Source organism: Megalobrama amblycephala, linkage group LG6, assembly GCF_018812025.1.
Source record: "Megalobrama amblycephala isolate DHTTF-2021 linkage group LG6, ASM1881202v1, whole genome shotgun sequence".
NCBI classification, from domain to species: Eukaryota; Metazoa; Chordata; class Actinopteri; order Cypriniformes; family Xenocyprididae; genus Megalobrama; species Megalobrama amblycephala.
In genome coordinates, this window is record NC_063049.1 from 2,534,483 (window position 1) to 2,558,046 (window position 23,564).

Below are 23,564 nucleotides of genomic sequence, written 5' to 3' on the forward strand. Positions count from 1 at the left end.
ATGTTAGAGATACAAAAACCTAATCAAGCACATATTTCTGTTTTTCCTCGTTGCATATTTTGAAGTTGTACATTACTGTGTCCCTATAATAGTTTATTTTGCAGCATCGTGACTTTCACTAGAATGACTGAAATAAAATTCAGATCTAACTGCAAGTTTTAATAAAGATTTTAAAATGTTCTCTGACGTTGATTTGAGTTCATTCTTGTCAGTTTTCAACCATTGGGTCATGCTGACAACACATTTAGGCTACTTTGGGCATTAGGCTAAATGATTTGACTAATATTTACACTAACAAGCTATTTTTTATTATTTATGTATTTATTTTTGAAGGACTGCACTGACACTGTTTGATGAGAACTGAACTAAGCTGGACGATGAAAAACTGTTTTCTGCAGAGCTGCTATATAGTCAAACTGAACTAATTTAACAATGGATCTGCATCATCACTGAACTGACCTCAGTTCAACAACACTATTGTCTTTTTAGAGAATTGATCTCTGTTTGCATCACTGAATCATTATTTTTCTGATGATCATTAAAGCTGATTTGAAACAATCTGTATTATATAAAGCCTTCCAAAAATAAATGTCTTCACTCGACTTGGACTACTAAAAGTTTTTTTTTTTTTAGTTATTATGCACATTCAATAGTAAATGTAAATTTATGCCATTTTTTCATGACTTCATTTTGTAGTGTGCAGAAGCTGTCCTAACAGGGTTAGTTTGATGTTTGAAGACAGATCTGATTGGCCATAGGCCTGTGTCTGCTAAAAGAAACAGGTGCTTATATATAACACATACTGCTGAATATAGCTGTAAGACTGATGCTGGACCGTCTGGACCAAGAGAGGGCGACTCTTTCAGAAAACAAAGGAAATTAACATTTGAACTCTCTCTTGCAAAATTGTCATCCCCATCTGAAACACAATCACACCGAGTCAATCACACCTTAGCATTGCCTTAATCTACATTTCCCTTCCTTCACCCCCTCTTCCCCCATCTCTTCTCTCTACATGCAGAGATGACCTGAAATTCACCCAAAATCTATATGGTTTAATGTGAACAGTTATCATACAACACTATACGTTTGGTATCATTTGAAATGTCTCAGTGCGACTGGTACAAACGTCTCATTCCCGCAGAAGTAAACCAGAAGGTAATAAAGGTTTAAAGATTTGAGAGATATTTTGCTCTCTGTAATGGGTGTGTCCACCTTCACAGGGTCTTTCATGCAAATGTCCTTCTGTCCACAAAAGGTGTAAACTACTCAGTCTAGGACCCTGATTAATGCAAATTCCCATTGTGAATTCATGTTTCCATTTGAAAGAAGTTTCAGTCTTGGTCTGAGTATTTAAAGAGATGTTGCAGGAGGCTCGGGGCGATCCTGTAATCAGATCAGTCCACAGGTGTCCAGGACACTCAGAAATGTGTATTTTTCTAATGTCAGGTATTCATCTTTTACTCTGTTTCTGAGCATTTGATGTTTTATATTGATCATCTTTGAATTGATTATGTATTGTAATCAAAGTGTTACAGGAATCTGAATGAACAAGTATAGTAAGAGTAAAGAATTAAATAGAATAATCAAATGTCTAGATAAATTATCATATAAATGATCAATAATCAGGTGACATTTTAAACTAAATTCGAGGTCATAATAAAATGGAGCCAGATAAAAGTTTACTTAAATTAATTTGCCACACTGAAAAGACCGAACCCGTAAGAATCCTTCCCCGTCCTGTGGGAAACCGCCGTTGGGCCGTTTGGGCCTTACAGGTACTAAAGACATCGTTAAAACAGTCATGTGACTGCAGTGGTTCAACCTTAACCCTGGATGTAAACAATAGCTGTGTCTCATTTCATTTCATTTCGAAGGCTGAATCCTCAAGAGGACGAATCCTGTGAAGGATGCAGTATATGGAGTGTCCTTAGCCAGAATTAAACGAGACGTCCTTCGTAGGACACACAGGCAGGAAAGGAAACAGGAAGTACATCGTTGCTATGCCAACGTGTTCACGGCAGCTTCGTTGCGCTCTTAGCAAATGAATTAAAATTATTAATACATTTGTAAAGTTATTTGATAAGAAAATGTATGTAGGCTACTTGTTTTATTTTGGGTAATGTTTGAGGAGCTGTCTTATGTTCAACAGATATCTGTTACAGAGACAAAGGAGGAGGATATTAAGAAGAACAAAGTTTAAAACAAAAACAAGAATGAAACTACTTACATTTAAACACATCTTCGCTTGTACATTTGCAGACGCCGCCATTTATTTTTTATTTTTTCAAGTAAATGACGGTTGTTAACAGCGACACAAAAAATTGTGGGCTATCTGCAGCAGTGAAGGATACACCTCATGCATCCTCCGAATTCCTGTGAAAGAGGGACGCATTCGAAGGTCACGTTCGGAGTGTCCTACTTACTTTTCTGACACGATACAGCCTCAATGACGTGTGCAACCTTCGAACGCAACCTCCGGAAGACGCAGCCTTCAACGTGAGACACAGCTAATGTATGAGAATGACACAGAAGAGAAGATATTGTTGAATGAAGCCTAGTTCCTGTGCAAAATCCGGGTACTTCAGCCAATAGTTGTAGGAACTATGAAAAGGTTCCTCTGGTGCGAAAGCCCCTCATGACTTGAGCGTGATCTGGACATGCTGCTGAAGAATGGACCTCTGAGGAGCAGCAGAGAACAAGTTGTAAAGCTTCTGAACTACGCCAAAGAAGCTGAAGACATCTACTGACTGCTTTGCTGAATCTGCAACCATTAGATTTAGGGAGTGTGTTCCTCCTGGAGCATAAAGAGCACGAGCATCTCTTTCATCGGCCTGACCTGCACTCCTTCATGTTGGAGCCATTATCATGTGACTGACCCCTGCAGTCTTGAAAACAGATGCCCAGCTCCTCCAGCTTGTTCAGAATCAATGAAGATAGGCCAAAGCCAGTGGACTCTGGAGCAGGAAACCCAGAAAGTGCTCTTTAATCTCTGGAGGTGTTGACGTGGAGACAATCTGACGTTTGTTCCTGGTGACTGATGTATCAGTCTAAAATGACAGAAGAATACTTTGACTGCTTTATTTCTGTCACTATAGTGCTGAGTATTTTCCACTTATACAAACAATGAGTTCATTTTGGATCATTTTCCTCAAGTAGGTAGTGTGATTTTCACAAGAGTTGATGCGTCTGACACGGTCATTTAAAACTGGATCATATTTTGTAAGATATTCTGCCTCTTTCAGAAACTGCTGTTGTTTGGACTGTTGATGGAGTCTGCTGATCCTCTGAGAACAAGGTTTCTTACAGACAATGATTGAATGATGCTGATCAAGTGTTTGAGTCCCTCTCTCCATCGATCTGCTCTGCTTGAGAGAGCTGTCGCAGTGTGGTCTGCTGTTTTTCCTGCTTTACAGTTTTTTTATTTACTTTGGTACTATTTTCACATGTAAGGTGTATATTTTCAAAACTCTTAGTACAAAACTCCAGACTGATCACACTTGTAACAGCAAAACCTGATCTCATGCTTTCATTCTAGTTGTTCATATTTTCATTCATAATCACTGTTTCAAACACAAGATCATTGTGATATGTAATGAGAACATTTGGTTTAATCACTGAAACACAACAGTTTGATCTTCTTTCAGTTTAGTACTTTAAACATTCAGTTCATTCAATAGCAAACAATGTAAGATACATGTTTAAATCACTCTTGATGCTGAAATAATTACAGTTACACAGGATACTGATTACATTACAAATACACTTACATTACCTTAATTACATAATTGATATAAAATCCATAATGTTTGTAATAATATCTATTCAGTGTTATCAGAAGATGTGAAGTATGACAGTCATGAGGTTTTGTGTAGAACAGAGTTTGCTGTAATACAGTAAATGATCTCACTGTATATGACTGAATCTATACTGTAGTTGATCTTTATAAGGGTGAGTTACAGTAATGTGTCAGTCTCTACCATGGTAATCTGTTTACAGTGTCACATGACATACAAACTGTAATGTAAAATGCTGTATTTGATGTCATCTGTCTCTCTTCTGCTGATGCATCTCTGATCAGTCTGATGTTATACAGTTATTGACTGTTTCCCTGTTTTCCCTTGTACTCCTTCCTGCTCTGTGTTCACAAATTGCAAATCTATTTGCCACACACACACACACACACACACACACACACACACATTCTAACAAGATAATTCAGTGACAGTATTAATGTAATGAAGAGACTCTATAACATCACACTGTCACTGATTCATCATGAGCTCAAAGCATTATGGGTCGTCTCTCGTCAGTCTGTTCTGATTCATCAACACAGTTTCACTGATGCTCCAGAACCATAAACCACAAACCCAGGATAGAGCGGTTGAGTGAATGTGGTCTGGACTGTGTGGATGAGGATCATTGTGTCTCCAGAGACGCTGTAGAAGGACAGAGTTCCTGCACTGTGATCCACATACACTCCTACTCTATAGTGATCCTCTTTATTCACTGTTCTACTGATGATGGGCTTTACAGGAAGATCAGTCTGCATGTTATTGTGTCTGAATGAGTAACTGGAGCAAGAGCAGGTCAAACTCCAGGACTGATCATTAGATCCAAACAAACACTCATAACCCCCCTTCCTGCTGATGCTCTTATATGACACTGATATATCCACATCTCCACTCCACTCAATCTCCCAGTAACAGTGTCGATCCCACACACTCTCTCTACACAACACCTGACGATGATACTCAAATCTGTCTGGATGATCAGGATACGACTGAAGCTCTGGGTAAGTGTTAGTAATCACTGTGTTCCTCTCAGACAGACAGAGACGTTCACTCACTGTGTTCAGATCCAGAGTGATCCGATGGGAATCTGATGGAGATAAAACACATCACAATCAGGAATCATCAATCTGTCCATCTTTTAATCTACACTGTAAACATGATTTCTGCTGCTTGTTAAATGAACTTCATTAAAATGAGTTAAACCACACAATTACTGCACATTCTGTCCTGATTTAATGGAGTAAATCCACTTAAACACGTCAAACTGAAGTTCACTTCATCATTTGTGTTGAAGGAACTGAAACTGGGCAGTTCCCAGCATGCTTTGCTCTGGTCTGGATCTATTCCAGAATCTTGAGTTCAGATCTGACGAGTTCATGTAGGATTTGTGTCAGATCTGAACTTGATTTAGGATCTTCTCCTCTCTCACAGAATCTCATGTGTAGTTGTGAATCTTAAAGCCTCCATCAGTTTGGTGATCGACTCTCAGGTCTGTTACCAAGAGCAGCTGCTGTGAAGAAACGCTCCAGATTAAAATGGAGGATCAAAACAGTGTGATTTTAATGAAGAGCTGCAGAAAGAGAAGTTTGATCATCGTAATAGAAAAGACAAAGTCTATCACTGATCAATAATTACAGACTCCATGAAATAGTGTTTTGTTGCACATCATTTGTGTGTTCAGAAAGTCTTTCCAGCATCAAACATCGCTGATCTTCATCGTTTATCATTAATAAATGTGACGTCATTCTCAGACAGGGATATTTATAGCAGCCGCTTGAATAAAAAACATTTGTCTGTGAATGTCTTCATTTTTTAATTCAGTTCACAATACACCGATATAAAGTTGGTTTGATGTTTGACATTCGTTAGCTTCCATACCGGCAAACTAGTCGCTTTTCGGTGAAATTTGCTGTTTTGAATCAAAATATGTCATTTATGTGAATAGTGTAGATCTGAAGAGTTTTTTGTTATCGGGTGTCAGGGTGAGTTTCAGGTAGGGGTGTGACGGTTAGTATATAACCGTGAGACCGGCGGTTATAGTTGAACACCGTCATTAGAACTCTATAACCGCCAAAACCGTGTCATTAAAATATTTTTTACAAACATTTTTTATCAAAACTTATTTTCATTTTTTAGATAGGATCATAAGATGCGCAATATATCGGGAGACATGGTTTTTACCACTTAATGAAGTTTTGTAAATCGTCAGACATGATATTTACCACTTCATTAAATTTTGCTTTGTAGAAAACCTTTCTTAAAAACAAATTTCGTTTTGTACAAATTTTGTCTTAATTTTAATAAATGTTTCATCAACCAATTGCATGTATTTTAATAAATAAAAAGCAAATATAGCAGACAATGATAACCGTGACATGGAAGCGCCAGCGCTGCACTGTGAACTAGAGCGCATGTCATCGTAAATGAAACTCAGCGTAGGCCTATGCCTCATACATTAGCATTAAATATCATTTGCTGCATCCTTTCTAGAACAGACAAGGGCTTTTTTTTTTGCGGCTCGCATCAGCAAAGCATTGCATCGTCCATAGACCGCAAAACAATCAGCGGATGGCGGGCGGGTGCGGCTTTGAAATTTGCTCAAAAAACGTTGGCGCGGCTGATGAGTTTTGTGATGTGGTTGCGGATGAAATAATACCCCATCTGCGTATCTCTATCGATAACAACATTTAACACTACACAAATATTAATTAAATTTTTTTAATTTAGGCGATTAATTTCCCATAGTGACATAGGACTGAGGTGCCGGATCCAATAAAAAATGTTCCGGATCCAACGTCGGAGGTGACGGAACATGTTCCGGCTCAAATTAAAACTTCGTGAAGAAAGGTAAAACCGATGGATCTCGTTGCGAAAAAAAATGTTACATCGCCTATATGGGCACATTTCGGGTTTAAACCAGATGGCAACGGAAAACCAGAAAATCTTGATGAGCCTGTGTGCAGAATATGTGGAAAAACGGTATTTGTTACAAATGCCAACACCACTAATCTCCGTAACCATCTGAAGATTAACCACCCTGCGGCCTATGCGGCCCTTGGATTAAGCACTGCTTCTGCTGCCGCTCAACCATCCACATCTGGCCAGAGGCAGTTGAATATGGCCGAGGCATTTTCCAAGGCGACGAAATATAAAAAAGACAGCGACAAATGGAGAGTACTAACAGATAGTGTGACTCGATATTTGGTAGTAGGAATGGTACCCTTCCGGACAGTGGAAAAACGTTCATTTAAAGAAATGTTGAATGCTTTCGACAAACAGTACGAGTTGCCTGGGAGACAGTACTTCTCACAAACAGCTGTTCCGGCCTTGTATAGTAAGGTAAAGGATGACGTGCAAAGAGAACTCCAGGAAATCAGTAATTTTGCACTGACAACAGATATGTGGTCAAGCATGAATATGACCCCATATATGAGCCTGACCGTTCACTACCTAGCAAAAGACTGGTCACTGAAATCCAAGTGTTTGGAAACAAGCTACACGCCTGAAAGCCACACAGCGGAACACTTGTCTGAATGCTTGCAGTTAGGATTGCACGACTGGGGTCTGGATGAAAAGAAGCTGTCGTGTATCACTACCGATAATGGAGCGAACATTGTTGCCGCAGTAAGGCAATTAGGATGGCCGTGGCTAAATTGTTTCGGACATAATTTGCATCTGGCTGTTACCAACGGTGTAAACAGTGAAGCTGCCCGAACCGGCCGAGCTATAGGTCTATGTTGGTCCCTAGTGAGCGTTTTTCTCAGAGCTGGAAGAAAAAGAAAGAGCTGATAAAGGCACAAACAGAACTTCAACTCCCACAGCACAGCCTTATTCTGGTAAGAATTGTTTTAGCTAATAGTTAACTCTATATTAGTATTATAACCTTATCTGCAAGACCCATATCAGCATTGCTTAAAATTACTGTTTATTTAGCATGCATATTAATAGAACAGTATAATATAGAGTAGTCTTACTCATTAGATTTTCATTATGATATTCTATTAGTTTTTGCCAGAATTGGTTTTAGATTATTTTTTCATCTGCATATAAATCATAAAGGCAGCAATATGCTATAGCATGGTACTCGTTTTATTTTTTTCTATTACTGTACGTCCTCTTCCAATAATCATATATTTTATTATTTCACAGGATTGTCCAACACGGTGGGGAACAAAACAGAAAATGATAGAGAGAATTTTGGAACAAGAGCAAGCGATCGCACGTGTCCTGGTCTCAGATAGAAAGCACCAGCATCTGATTCTTAAATGGCAAGATAAAGAAGTTTTAACATCGCTTCAAGAATCTCTAAAACCTGTGGCTGACTTCACCGACATTCTCTCTGGGGAACGTTATGTAACAGTTTCTTCAGTAAAGCCTGTCCTGCAACTGTTGACATGCGATCTTTTAAAACCAAACCCCAATGAAACGGATCTGACACAAAATATAAAACGCAAAATGTCCAGCGTACTGGAGGACAAATACAGTGCCCCAGCCACTCAGGAGCTTTTGGCAAAGTCATCTTTCCTTGACCCACGATACAGAGGCAATGGGGGGGATGGATTGGAGGAGACAAAAGATGCACTCAGGGGGGAAATTGTATCAGCTGACGAGGGAAACGGAGGCGGAGTTAGTGGTGCTTCGGAGGCTGCTGCTGCTGGAGATGATTCGGGAGAGGTCTGTGCACCACCCCCTCCCAAGAAGAGAAATCTTGGAGATCTCCTTAATAAACGGAGGTCTGAAATCTCTGCCCCTTTACCGATCAGAGCGCGCGCTGACACGGAGTTAACCCGCTATCTCCAAGAACAACCAATTGACTCTACGGCAGATCCACTAGCATGGTGGCGAGACAATGAAACACGCTATCCGCTCTTAGCAAAATTGGCACATAAATACATGTGTATTTGTGCTACAAGCACAGCATCAGAGCGAGTTTTTAGCACTGCGGGGAACATAGCTACCCCTGTCAGATCGTCACTAAAACCGAGTAAAGTGAACATGTTGGTGTTCCTGTCACGGAACTTGGAAGTCGAAAAAGATTAGGAAATTAAAATGTCATTGCACTTTTTTTTGTTTCCTTTATTTAGTTAGTTTAATTAAGGTATTATTACAACAGTCATTGTTCGACTTTTTTTCTTTGATAAAGGTATGTAGATTTTATCATTTGTAATTTAGGCCTAGGCTACTCATTCATTTTTATGCTCTTATAGAATTTAAGTAGCCTACTTTTTTAAAAGGTTTTGCTACTGTGTGTGATTTATTTAAAACAAAGCACGTTCATTGCAAAGTTTTTTTTTTTTTTGTTAAGGATTTGTTCACTGTGTGTGATTCATTTAATGGAAAGCACATTCACTGCTAGCTGTCTTGCTGTTAATTTTAAATAAACGTAGAGCAAGTAGCTAATCAGTGTCTGCTCGTTTATTCAAACTAATAACTCCCCCCCCCCGACGGTTATGTTATAAACCGTCACATTTGACTCACGTCATAACCGTCATCACCAATTCTGAAACCGGCACACCCCTAGTTTCAGGCACAATAAACCTCACAAGAATTGAAAATGGGCTACTTTCCCATAGACTAGAGTGCTACCATAGACGTCTCTCGAGCTGTCGTGATCTTTTTTAGCGCTCTGTGGTGTGACTGACACATCGCTGAAGCGCTTCAGTTCAGAGCTCACGTGAACCGATCATCTCTTCTGCTTTACAACACAAAATAAACATGAATGAATGTATGATGAATGAATACCTAATGTATGCTGAAAGATCCAGTACAACTTACTGAAATCTGTATCATGTCATATGTAAAGGTTAATCGATCAATCATTGTTTCAACTGCAGAAAAGCAGCAATAAAATAGCTTGTACAAATGTCAGCTGTTCAATGTCAAAAAACGTGTTAATCAGCTACAAAAATGAACTTGGAGAGGAGCATTTTGATATGTGACTATTGGCCATTGCATATTCATGTACTTAACATGTGCTTCAGTATTGAATGAATAAAACCATTTATGACTTATTTATGTGTAATTTATATGTAAGTAGCTTACAAATCAATTAATTTTAGCCTTTAATATTATAATGATGTACCAGCTGTGGTTCCCTGTATGTGTTACGAATGGAGACTCAGGCAGGGGATCCAAGTGCAGCGTTTATATACAGTGTAAGCGTGGTCGTACAGGCAGGGTAAATCAGGAGCAAACAGGAACAGCAATGGACAGGCAGAGTCGTAGTCAGGGTACAGGCAGTAAATGGAGGCAGGCAGATAACACTCACAGGTAGGTATACAAGGCAAAGGTCAGGACAGGCAGCAACGGGTCGATAAACAGGAAACAGGCAGGATTGGTAACAGACAGGCAAACAGGATATAACGCTCAGAATTGTAACAGTGTTAACAAGACTTCGCCGTGAGGTGGTGTGTGTATGAGTCTTTTATAGTCCAGGTAATGTGTGGCAGCTGGGTGTGGTGATTAGTGTGGAGTGATTGTGAAGTGAGTGCAGGTGATGAGCAATGGAGGATCATGGGAAATGTAGTCCGGGATGTGACAGGAACAGACGTGATCGTGACATAACGCCCCCCTCCCGGAAGGCGCGTCCTCGCGGCGTAGATGACACCAATAGGGAGGGGGGGTGGGTGCATTGGAGCTCTAGTGGCGGACAGGAACGGAGTCTCCAATGCAGGTTCCCGGGCCGCCATGGCGGGTCAGGTGCTACGGGCAGCCATGGCGGGTCAGGTGCCACGGGCAGCCATGGTGAGTCCGGAGTGTCAGAAGGCCATGGGGGATCAGGTGGCTTGGGTAACCTCGGCAGGTCAGGTGACTTGAGCAACCACGGCAGGTCAGGCGGGTCAGGTGGCTTGGGCAGCCACAGCAGGTCAGGTGGTCTGGGTAACCACGGCAGGTTAGGGTCCATAAACGGCCATAATAGTTCAAAGGCCAATGACGGCAGTGGCCAGGCAGAGTGCCCACCCACAAGCTCCCCACCCTCAGGTATACTGCTCCCCCCCAAAAAGTTCTTGGGGATTTCAACGGGGTCTGTTGCGGCCTCGTGGGCAAGGAGTTCAGGTGGTTCCGGCAGGGCCAGGCGTTCGGGTGGTGCCGGCAGGGCGAGACGCCTGGGTGGCGCTGGCAGAGCAAGGAGTTTGGGCGGCGTTGGCAGGGCTAGGAGCTTGGATGGCGCCGGCAGGGCCAGGAGCTCGGGTGGTGTTGGCAGGGCAAGGAGTTCAGGTGGTGCTGGCAAGGCAGGGAGTTCAGGTGGCGCTGGCAGGGCAAGAAGCGCAGGTGACGCTGGCAGGGCAAGAAGCGCAGGTGACGCTGGCAGGGCAAGAAGCTTAGGTGGCGCCGGCCGAGCAAGCAGCTTGGGCGTAAGAGGGGGAAGAACGGAAGAAGCCTTCCTCCTCCTCCTCCTCCTCTTCCGAGGATGAGGCGATGCGGCCATCTTGTCCGTAGACACAGGCAATGTGGCCCTCTTGTCCGTAGACACAGGCGATGCGGCCATCTTGTCCGTAGATACAGGCGATGCGGCCATCTTGTCAGTAGACATAGGCGATGCGGCCATCTTGTCCGTAGACACAGGCGAAGTGGCCCTCTTGTCCGTAGACACAGGCGATGCGGCCATCTTGTCCGTAGACACAGGCGAACTTGAGAGCGTTGCAACCGGTTGGCTTGAGTGCGAAGCGACCGCCGGGCTTGAGTGCAAAGCGGCCGGCGGGCTTGAGAGCGAAGCGGCCACCGGGCTTGAGAGCGAAGCGGCCACCGGGCTTGAGAGCGAAGCGGCCGACTGGTTTGAGAGCGAATTGGCTGGCGAGGACTTGGGGATGCCAGTTGCTCGGACCGTAGTCAGTGGAGGATCAGCCACACTGGAACGCAACCCTCTCCGCTCCCGGACTGATCTAGAGACGTGACGTGACTCTGGGTGATCAGCGGTGACGTGACTTTGCTCTGGGCGATCAGCGGCGACGTGACGTTGCTCTGGGCGATCAGCGAAGGCGTGACGTTGCTCTGGGCGATCAGCGAAGGCGTGACGTTGCTCTGGGCGATCAGCGGAGACGTGACGTTGCTCTGGGCGATCAGCGGAGACATGATGGGGCGTTGTAGCATCCGCCATTTTGTGTGCGCTGTCTGTAGCGGTCGCCATTATGTGGTTCAGCGTGATGTCGCGTTCCTCTGTGACCCCCACAGTAAAAGTTGAACCCACTGTGAGCAGGGCAAAGTCCAGGAATTCCACGAACGACCCTCGGGGACCATTGGTGAGTAAATAGTCCTTAAGTGGTTCGTTTAATCCGTAAGTGAAAAAGTCAATGAGGGCACAGTCAGGTAGATCAGATAGGTGGGCTATATCCAGAAACTTCTGAATATGTGCCTCCAGGGTACAGTTACCTTGACGAAGGCTGACAAGACATATTGCTGGGTCCATGCTGAGGCTGGACACACTCGTAGAAGCTGCTGGATCGTAGCTGGCGAAGTCTTCTGTTACGAATGGAGACTCAGGCAGGGGATCCAAGTGCAGCGTTTATATACAGTGTAAGCGTGGTCGTACAGGCAGGGTAAATCAGGAGCAAACAGGAACAGCAATGGACAGGCAGAGTCGTAGTCAGGGTACAGGCAGTAAATGGAGGCAGGCAGATAACACTCACAGGTAGGTATACAAGGCAAAGGTCAGGACAGGCAGCAACGGGTCAATAAACAGGAAACAGGCAGGATTGGTAACAGACAGGCAAACAGGATATAACGCTCAGAATTGTAACAGTGTTAACAAGACTTCGCCGTGAGGTGGTGTGTGTATGAGTCTTTTATAGTCCAGGTAATGTGTGGCAGCTGGGTGTGGTGATTAGTGTGGAGTGATTGTGAAGTGAGTGCAGGTGATGAGCAATGGAGGATCATGGGAAATGTAGTCCGGGATGTGACAGGAACAGACGTGATCGTGACAGTATGGTTTACAGCATTAGTTGAGAGAGATTTTATTCTTTGAGGAAATTTGTCATGTACTGTACCTGATAGGCCCCAAAATAATCAATATTGAATTGAAGGAGATCAAATCGAAATCAAATCGCAAGCTTAGACACCTGGCTGATGACCTTAAAGAAAGCATGCAAATTAAGTATCCAGGTATAGGAACCCGCCCCAGACTCTAATGTCCTAATCCAGTCATCACAACTATTCAATAAATGGGTCAGGGCCATTAAAGACAAAAAGGAGAGAGTCACAGCTCCTGGCTCGATTGCTCCTGTCTGCCTCGCTACTGGTGGTTTGCGTTTTTGTTTTCTCTTTGTTTTCTCTTACTTTTATTGAATCTATTATTTTTATTCATTGTTGCTTATATTATTATTGCCTACCACATTAATCTGACGTCGCTAGCTTGTAATCTTTGAATCTAAATCGCTGTTACAACGCATTTGCATCTCGCTAGCTTGTTAACTTGTCATCAGTCTCGCGTGCTCCTTTTTCAATGCGTTCATCAAACAGCTGTTGTAACTCGGATCAGTCTACCAACACGGTGAGTCATGGCATCCTCTCACAGTGTTATTTCATGTTCAGTTTGTCACATGTTCAGTATAGCTCTCACTGTCAGCGACGAGGGATTTACATGTCATAAATGTAGGGAAATAGTCAGGCTGACAGAGAGAATCTCAGAATTAGAGACACGCATCCAAACTTTAATCGAGGATAGTAAGAATGCAGGGGTTTCAAATATTGTTTTGGATGCGACTAGCTTAGTGAACTCTAAAATAGAAAATAGAGACACCAGCCACCATAGTCACATGTTTGCCGGGAGCCAGAGCACCTGACATCAAAGCAAATTTAAAAGTGCTGGCTAATGCTAATCGTAAATACTCTAAAATTATTATTCACGTCGGCACAAATGATGTTCGACTTCGCCAGTCGGAGATCACTAAAATTAACATTAAAGAGGTGTGTGAACTCGCAAGTACAATGTCAGGAGAAGTAATTTGCTCTGGTCCCCTTCCTGTTCGTCGGAGTGATGAGATAGTTAGCAGATTATCATCACTCAATGGCTGGCTGTCTAAGTGGTGTCTGCAGAATAATATAGGTTTCATAGACAATTGGAAAACTTTTTGGGGCAGACCTGACCTGTTGAAAAGAGATGGTATTCATCCCTCCTGGGATGGTGCTGCTCTTCTCTCTAGTAATATGGCACATAGTCTTAGAACTGAAACATGACAAACTACGGCCCAGGTCAGGAAGCAGACAGACTGGCTAAACCGACCGTCTGCTAGCTGCCTCACGTTACAGAAGTCAGATAATTCCCAACACATAGAAACTCTTACACCTAGATACTATCACATAGAGACTGTGTCTGTACCCCGAATTAGTAAAAACAAAAAACTTCCAAACCCATTTAATGGTGAAAATGTAATTGATGTTCAACAAATAAAAAATAGAGATAATAATGATAAACAAATGATAAAGCTTGGGTTGTTAAATATTAGATCCCTTTCTTCAAAAACACTTATTGTAAATTATATTATCACAGATAACAATCTAGATGTGCTGTGTTTGACAGAAACCTGGCTAAAACCTGACGATTGCACTACTTTAAATGAGTCTAGCCCTCAAGGTTATGATTATCGACACAATCCTCAACAGAAAGGCAAAGGGGGAGGTGTTGCTGTAATTTATAGTAATATTTACAGTATCAGCCAGAAGTCTTTCAAATATAATTCCTTCGAAGTGATGGTGCTTTACGTAACATTATGTAAGTTGACATTTGTGCTGGCTACTTTATACAGGCCACCAGGACACCATACAGACTTTATCAAAGAAAATGCCGATTTTCTATCAGAATTAGTACTAGCTACAGATAAAGTCCTTGTTGTTGGTGATTTTAATATAGTAGATAATAAAAAAGACTCATTGGGATTCACATTTGCAGACATTCTAAACTCTATTGGTGTTAGACAACACGTGTCGGGACCCACTCACTGTCATAATCATACTTTAGATCTAATATTGTCATATGGAATCGATATTGATGCCATTGAAATTCTGCAGCAGAGTGACGACATCTCGGATCATTATCTAGTCTCATGTATACTACATTTATTTAAAGCAATTAATCCAATGCCATGGTACAATGAGCACACTCTGGCCCTAAAGGTAGCAGCCAGAAAAATGGAGCGGAGCTGAAAGAAAACAAAACTAGAAGTATTTCGCATTTCGTGGAGAGAGAGAATGGTTGAGTACAGAAAGGCCTTAAAAACAGCTAGAGCTGCCTATTTTTCAAAACTTTTAGAAGAAAATAAACACAACCCTAGGTATTTATTTGATACAGTGGCTAAATTAACAAGAAATAAAGCTTCAACTTCTGATGTTTCCAAAAAGCACAGCAATAATGACTTTATGAACTTCTTTACTTGCAAGATTGACAATATTAGAGAAAAAAATTATAACCATGCAACCGTCTACTACAGTATCGTGTCAAACATTGCATTGTAGTGTCCCTGAGGAAAAATTCATTTCATTTACTGCTTTAGGAGATGAAGAATTGTCTAAACTTGTTAAATCATCTAAATCAACCACATGTATGTTAGACCCAATACCGACTAAGCTATTGAAAGAGAGGCTTCCAGAGGTCATAAATCCTATTCTTAATATTGTTAATTCATCTTTATCACTAGGATACGTACCAAAAACTTTTAAGCAGGCTGTTATTAAACCTCTTATTAAAAAAACACAACTTGATCCTAGAGAATTAGTCAATTACAGGCCGATTTCAAATCTCACTTTTCTGTCAAAAATACTAGAAAAGGCAGTTTCATCACAACTATGTTCCTTTTTAGAAAGAAATAGTATCTGTGAGGATTTCCAGTCAGGATTTAGACCGTACCATAGTACTGAGACTGCTCTCATTAGAGTTACTAATGATTTGCTCTTATCATCAGATCGTGGTTGTATCTCTCTATTAGTGTTACTGGATCTTAGTGCTGCATTTGACACTACTGATCACAATATTCTTCTAAATAGACTAGAAAACTATGTTGGCATTAGTGGAATTGCATTGGCGTGGTTCAAATCATACTTATCTGACCGTCATCAGTTTGTAGTAGTAAACGATGAGATTTCATATCAATCACAAGTTCAATATGGAGTACCGCAAGGCTCAGTACTAGGACCGTTGCTTTTCACTCTGTACATGCTACCCTTGGGAGATATCATTAGGAAGCATGGCATTAGTTTTCATTGTTACGCTGATGATACTCAGCTCTGTATTTCTTCACGCCCTGACAAAACTTACCAATTCGCTAAATTAACAGAATGTATAGCTGATATAAAAAACTGGATGACCAGTAATTTCCTACTACTAAATTCAGAAAAAACAGAGATTCTAATTTTTGGACCGAAAACTTCTTCACGTAATAACCTAGAATACTGTATAACACTTGATGGCTGCTCTGTTAAGTCTTCGTCGTCAGCTAGGAACCTGGGTGTGCTCTTTGATACCAATCTTTCATTTGAAGGCCATGTTACTAGCATCTGTAAAACTGCATTCTTCCATCTTAAAAATATATCTAAACTACGACATATGCTCTCAATGAAAAATGTAGAACAGTTAGTTCATGCGTTCATGACCTCAAGGCTAGATTACTGTAACACTCTACTGGGTGGTTGTTCCTCCCACTTGATAAATAAACTACAGCTCGTACAAAATGCAGCAGCTAGAGTTCTTACTAGAACTAGGAAGTATGACCATATTAGCCCAGTTCTGTCATCACTGCATTGGCTTCCTGTTAAACATCGTACAGATTTTAAAATCTTGCTAATTACTTACAAAGCACTAAATGGTTTAGCTCCCCAGTACCTAAGCGAGCTCTTAATGCATTATAGTCCCTCACGATTATTGCGATCTCAGAATTCAGGCCAGCTGATTATACCTAGAATATCAAAATCAACCGCAAGCTGTAGATCCTTCTCCTATTTGGCACCTAAACTCTGGAACAATCTTCCTAGCATTGTTCGGGATGCAGACACACTCTGTCAGTTTAAATCTAGACTAAAAACACATCTCTTTAACCTGTCATACACATAACACATTATCAATTTATATTTTCAAATCCGTTAAAGGATTATTAGGCTGCATAAATTAGGTCAGCCGGAACCGGGAACACTTACTATAACACTAGATGTACTCGTTACATCAGAAAAAGAATGGCATCTATGCTAATATTAGTCTTTCTGTTTATCCCGAGGTTTACTGTAGTCAACCGGATCCGGGCCGTATCCAGCTGAGACCAAGGACCGGAGCCATGACATGACCACAACGCAGCCCTGAAGTATCAGCAGAGATCGAGTCGACTAGATCATCCATTATGAAGGCCTCATCGACACGACAGCCACGACACAGTTCCTCAACAAACCGTCCATACCGGCGTGATGAATACAATCCTCAACTGGATGGAACTGAAATAAATACTTTGAGTGTTGCGATCCTATCAGACTTATGATAGCAACCTGAATCATAACAAAGCACTGTTCGCCAGAGGAGAACTGGCCCCCTGACTAAGCCTGGTTTCTCCTAAGGTTTTTTTCTCCATTTTAACACCTGTTTGCCACCTGATGTCACCTGATGGAGTTTGGGTTCCTTGCCGCTGTCGCCTTTGGCTTGCTTAGTTGGGGACACTTGACATTTGACTTTGACTTGACAAGTGCTGGCTAATGCTAAACGTAAATATTCTAAAATCATTATCCACGTCGGCACAAATGATGTTCGACTTCGCCAGTCGGAGATCACTAAAATTAACATTAAAGAGGTGTGTGAACTCGCAAATTCAATGTCAGCAGAAGTAATTTGTTCTGGCCCTCTTCCTGTTCGTCGGAGTGATGAGATAGTTAGCAGGTTATCATCACTCAATGGCTGGCTGTCTAAGTGGTGTCCGCAGAATAATATAGGTTTCATAGACAATTGGAAAAGCTTTTGGGGCAGACCTGATCTGTTGAAAAGAGATGGTATTCATCCCTCCCGGGATGGTGCTGCTCTTCTATCTAGGAATTTGGCAAATAGTCTTAGAGCTGAAACATGACAAACCAGGGCCCAGATCAGGACGCAGACAAACTGGCTAAACCGACCGTCTGCTAGCCGCCTCACGTCACAGAACTCAAATAATTCACAGCACATAGAAACTCTTTCACCTAGATATTATCACATAGAGACTGTGTCTGTACCTCGAACTAGTAAATACAAAAAACTTCCGAAACCTTTTAAGGGTAAAAATTTAATTGATGTTCAATAAATGAAAATCACAGATAAATCAGATAAACAAATGATAAAGCTTGGGTTACTGAATATTAGATCTATTTCTTCAAAAGCACTTATTGTAAATGAAATTATCACAGACAATAAACTAGACTTGCTGTGTTTGACAGAAACCTGGCTAAAACCAGACGATTACATTACTTTAAATGAATCTAGTCCTCAAGGTTATGATTATCGACACAATCCTCGACAGAAAGGCAAAGGGGGAGGTGTTGCTGTAATTTATAGTAATATATTCAGAATCATTCAAAAGAATTTCAAATATAATTCCTTTGAAGTGATGGTGCTTTATGTAACATTATGTAAGTTGACATTTGTGCTGGCTACTGTATACAGGCCACCAGGGCACCATACTGACTTTATCAAAGAATTTGCTGATTTTCTATCAGAGTTAGTACTGGGTGCGGATAAAGTCCTTGTTGTTGGTGATTTTAATATCCATGTAGATAATAATAAAGACGCATTTGGATTGGCATTTGCAGACATTTTAAACTCTATTGGAGTTAGACAACACGTGTCAGGACCCACTCATTGTCGTAATCATACCCTAGATCTAATACTGTCGCATGGAATTGATATTGATGCTGTTGAAATTCTACAGCAGAGCGATGATATATCAGATCATTATTTAGTCTCATGTATAATACAATTAGCCAAGGCTACAAAACCACCACCCAGCCATAAATATTGTAGAACCATCACGTCTACCACTAAAGATTGCTTTATAAATAATCTCCCCGAGCAGTTTCATCGCCTTAGTATACCTGACAACTTAGAAGAACTCGATGCTGCATTTCCAGCACATTAGATGCAGTCGCTCCTTTACGTCTAAAGAAGATTAAGGAAACTAATCCAACGCCGTGGTATGATGAGCACACTCGGGCTCTAAAACGAGCTGTGAGAAAAGCTGAACGTAGTTGGAAGAAAACAAAACTAGAAGTTTTTCGCCTTTCGTGGAAAGAGAAAATGATTGAGTACAGAATGGCTATAAGAAATGCTAGATCTACTTATTTTTCAAATCTCTTAATAGAAAACAAACATAATCCTAGGTATTTATTTGACACAGTGGCTAAATTAACTAGAAACAGAGATTCAACTGCTGACGTTTCCATAGAGCACAGCAGTAATGACTTTATGAACTTCTTTACTTGCAAGATTGATAATATTAGAGAGAAAATTAAAAACATGCAACCGTCTACAGTTTCGCTTCAGACAGTGCACTGTAGTGTCCCTGAGGTAAAACTAGAATCATTCGCCACTATAGGAGAGGAAGAATTATCTAAATTTATCAAATCATCAAAATCAACGTCATGTATGTTAGACCCAATGCCGACTAAACTACTGAAAGAAATGCTTCCAGAGGTCGTAGGTCCACTTCTTGATATAATTAATTCATCTTTAACAATAGGATACGTGCCAAAAACCTTTAAGCAGGCTATTATTAAACCTCTTATTAAAAAACCTCAACTAGATCCGAGAGATTTAGTAAATTACAGGCCAATCTCGAATCTACCTTTTCTGTCAAAAATACTAGAAAAGGCAGTTTCAACACAACTGTGCTCCTTTTTAGAAAGAAATGGAATCTGTGAGGATTTCCAGTCAGGATTTAGACCATACCATAGTACTGAGACTGCTCTCGTTAGAGTTACAAACGATCTACTCCTATCATCCGATCGTGGCTGTATTTCTCTATTAGTGTTATTAGATCTCAGTGCTGCTTTTGACACTATCGATCACAACATTCTTTTAAAAAGACTTGAAAACTATATTGGCATTAGTGGAATTGCTTTGGCATGGTTCAAATCGTACTTATCTGACCGTTATCAGTCTGTAGTAGTTAATGAAGAGATGTCGTATCGATCACAGGTTCAATATGGAGTACCACAAGGCTCAGTACTAGGACCGTTGCTTTTCACTCTGTACATGCTGCCCTTAGGAGAGATAATTAGGAAGCATGGTGTTAGTTTTCACTGCTACGCTGACGATACTCAGCTCTATATTTCCTCGCGCCCTGACGAAACCTACAAATTCACAAAACTAACAGAATGCATAGCTGACATTAAAAACTGGATGACAAGAAATTTCTTATTATTAAATTCAGAAAAAACTGATATCCTAATCTTTGGACCAAAAACTTCCTCACGAAAAAACCTTGAATACTCTCTAACACTTGACGGGTGCTCCATTAAATCTTCGTCCTCAGTTAGGAACCTGGGTGTGCTCTTCGATACCAATCTTTCATTTGAAAGTCATGTTTCTAGTATCTGTAAAACCGCATTCTTCCATCTAAAAAATATATCTAAATTACGACATATGCTCTCAATGACAAATGCGGAACAGTTGGTTCATGCATTCATGACCTCAAGACTAGATTATTGTAACGCTCTACTGGGTGGTTGTTCTGCTCGGCTTTTAAACAGACTACAGTTGGTCCAAAATGCGGCAGCTAGAGTTCTTACTAGAACCAGAAAGTATGACCATATTAGCCCAGTTCTGTCAACATTACATTGGCTCCCTATTAAACATCGTATAGATTTTAAAATCTTGCTACTTACTTATAAAGCTCTAAATGGTTTAGCTCCCCAGTACCTAAGTGAGCTCTTAATGCATTATAGTCCTTCACGTTTATTGCGATCTCAGAATTCAGGCCAGTTGATAATACCCAGAATATCAAAATCAACTGAAGGCGGCAGATCCTTTTCCTATTTAGCACCTAAACTCTGGAACAATCTTCCTAGCATTGTTCGGGAAGCAGACACACTCTGTCAGTTTAAATCTAGACTAAAAACACATCTCTTTGCTCTTGCATACACATAACACATTATCAATACATTAACATTTTTCAAATCCGTTAAAGGATTGTTACGCTGCAATAATTAGGTCGGCCGGAACCGAGAACATTTCCTATAACACTAGATATACCTGTACATCAGAATAAGAATGGCATCTACGCTAATATCTGTCTCTCTGCTTATCCTGAGGTTTGCCGGGTGCTGGATCCAGGCCGTATCCAGATCAGATGGAGAACCTGTGTCTGGACCTGACTACAACGTAGCCCAGGAGACAATGGGCCTACAGATCCAGTTCTGGCTGCATCTATAATTTAGATTTTTAATCTCTGTATCCGCTTACATATATTTACATATAATCTATTTTTAATCTCTATAATAAAAATGTATAATTCAGATTTGATCTCCATATCCATTTACATATATTATATATATCTTCCAAGGGGTTTTTTCCCTCCTAGGACTTTTCTCCCAGTGTTAGCACGCTGGGTTTTCTCCTAGGGGTTTTTTTCCACCCCTGGGAGTCAGCCGACATTGGCTTAATGTAGCACCATCTTGTATATGTTACATATTACCACGCTTGCTTGTACAGCTTATTTTTAACCACTTCTCTTTTTTCTGTGCTTCTAATATGTAAAGCTGCTTTGAAACAATTACCAATTGTAAAAAGCGCTATATAAATAAATTTGACTTGACTTGACTTGACTTGACATTCGATATACAACAGTGCTTTGATCTGCCTGCATTGACACTATTCTTTAAGAGCTGCTGTGCAGCCAATATTATGTATCAGTTATCACTGTAAAGCTGCTTTGACACAATCTGCTTTGTAAAAAGCGCTATATAAATAAAGGTGACTTGACAGTAATCTGACTCGTTAGACTTACAACAGAATCTGATGTCAACATCTTTACCTTAAAATTCAAAACACAATGTACTTCACCTTAATATTTCATGTGATGTTATGTCAGGATGTAGGTTCAGCACATCATAAACAGATTCTTAAATTTGTAATCCCACACTCGCCCCTAAAATAACTGCTTTCAGTTGGTTTTACTATCATAAGTGATGCAGAAACAATGCTATTGAGATTCAAATCTGCTAATAAATTTGCATAAAATACATAAACACAAATTTTTCGATTCTAGAGGGTGTGTGTTGTTACTGGTTCCCAGAGGAACATTTTAAGACTAGCTCTACGTCATCTCAGGATGGGTTAATGATATTAACGTGTTTTGAAGCCAAAAATAAATGCATCCATCCATCCATCATAAATATAATCCATATGGCTCCAGGGAGTTAATAAAGGCCTTCTGAAGTGAGGCGGTGGGTTTATGTACGAAAAATATCCATATTTAAAACTTAATAATGTAAAATAACTAGTTTCCGCCAGATGACTGATACTGCACAACTCGACTTACACAACAAGAGTCACCCGTGACATGATGTCTGATGTAGGATGTAGGATGTAGGAGTATCGTAAGATTACACTAGTGACTATTAGACTATTAGATTAGTGTGAGCAAAATATGGGACAAATCGCGTCCTGTGATTTGATACGGGACGCATCATTTAACCTTTAAATCCTGTATTTCAGGGGATGGTGGCATTGTGTCAACCCTACGATAGCAGTGATCATTACTGAGGATGCTCAGGGTTTGTGAGATATTGTAAAACATTAATCCATGTTAATCCAAACATTAATTTCTTTGTGATTTGCTGTTATCATAGACTGTGTGTATGTGTGTGTGTGTGTGTGTGTGTGTGTACTTACATTTGTGTAGTCCTGCTGTAATCCTGATCTCTCCTCCATGATCCACACTAGAAAACACACACAGTGTCACATTCACACACACACACACACACACACACATAAAGATTTTAGATTTCTGAGGTCATTTCTGAATCTTCAATTAAAATTCATCAAATGGTAGTGAATAAATTATGTTGAATAAGGTGGAAATGTCCTAACAGCAGGAAAACACAAGTGTATACTTTACATTTGGGACAACCCTTGTTTTGTTTTTTACATTTAGCCCCTCGTGCCTGTGACAGCATTCAAATGAAGTTCAAAAAATGTGTTACTATTAATAAGCTGTAGCCTATGTTAAAATAATATTTTGTTTATTATTTGTATATAGCCTAAAAGCTTTGATTTTAATTCATTGTGTGAGGAGCAGAAGTCTTTCTCGTCGAGAAACGTGACGCATGTATAAATTCTCTTCCCCCTTCCTATCTGTCAACAATAATTTAAATCTATGCTTTAATTTTGCAGTTTAAATACACTTTACATCTCACATATACGGGGCATCATGTTTTATTAATATATTATATATATATTTTTAAATAACCAAACTTTAACAACATATGGGTAGATCCCTCGAGTGCAGCTGATGGCGCTTTGAAGTGACGCTAAAGGGAGTGAAGATATCATTTCACTTGATTCAATTCCTCCATCCTCGAGTCTTTTCCATGCGTTCTTCCCTCGCATCCTGAAGGGGTGGAGCTAAGATGCGAGAAAAGGAAGCAAGGAAAGGACACGAGGATGCACAAATAAGAATTGAGAAGCACTTCATGTCACCCTGTGGTTAAATTAACCTAGTCGGGAGGGACTCGGAGTGTGCGCCCGGAGAAGACAACTCACACAAAAGTGTACGAGAAAAAGAAGGGATGAGGTGACATCTGTAGGGACAGTGGGACAAGTTCTAAATCAACGCT

At 40.6% G+C, this 23,564-nt stretch overlaps 1 protein-coding gene across 1 annotated transcript in view; it reads right to left on the reverse strand.

Moving 5' to 3' along the window:
* Positions 1 to 3,688: 3,688 nt before the first annotated feature.
* LOC125269675 (NLR family CARD domain-containing protein 3-like) overlaps positions 3,689 to 23,564 on the reverse strand; it is a 55,994-nt gene continuing 36,118 nt past the window's right edge. The window contains exons 8-9 of the mRNA XM_048192610.1: positions 22,621 to 22,667; positions 3,689 to 4,881 (exon numbers count right to left, since the gene is read on the reverse strand). Coding sequence (XP_048048567.1) covers positions 4,328 to 4,881; positions 22,621 to 22,667 — 601 coding nt within the window. The 3' untranslated portion in view covers positions 3,689 to 4,327. The remainder of the gene's footprint in view (positions 4,882 to 22,620; positions 22,668 to 23,564) is intronic.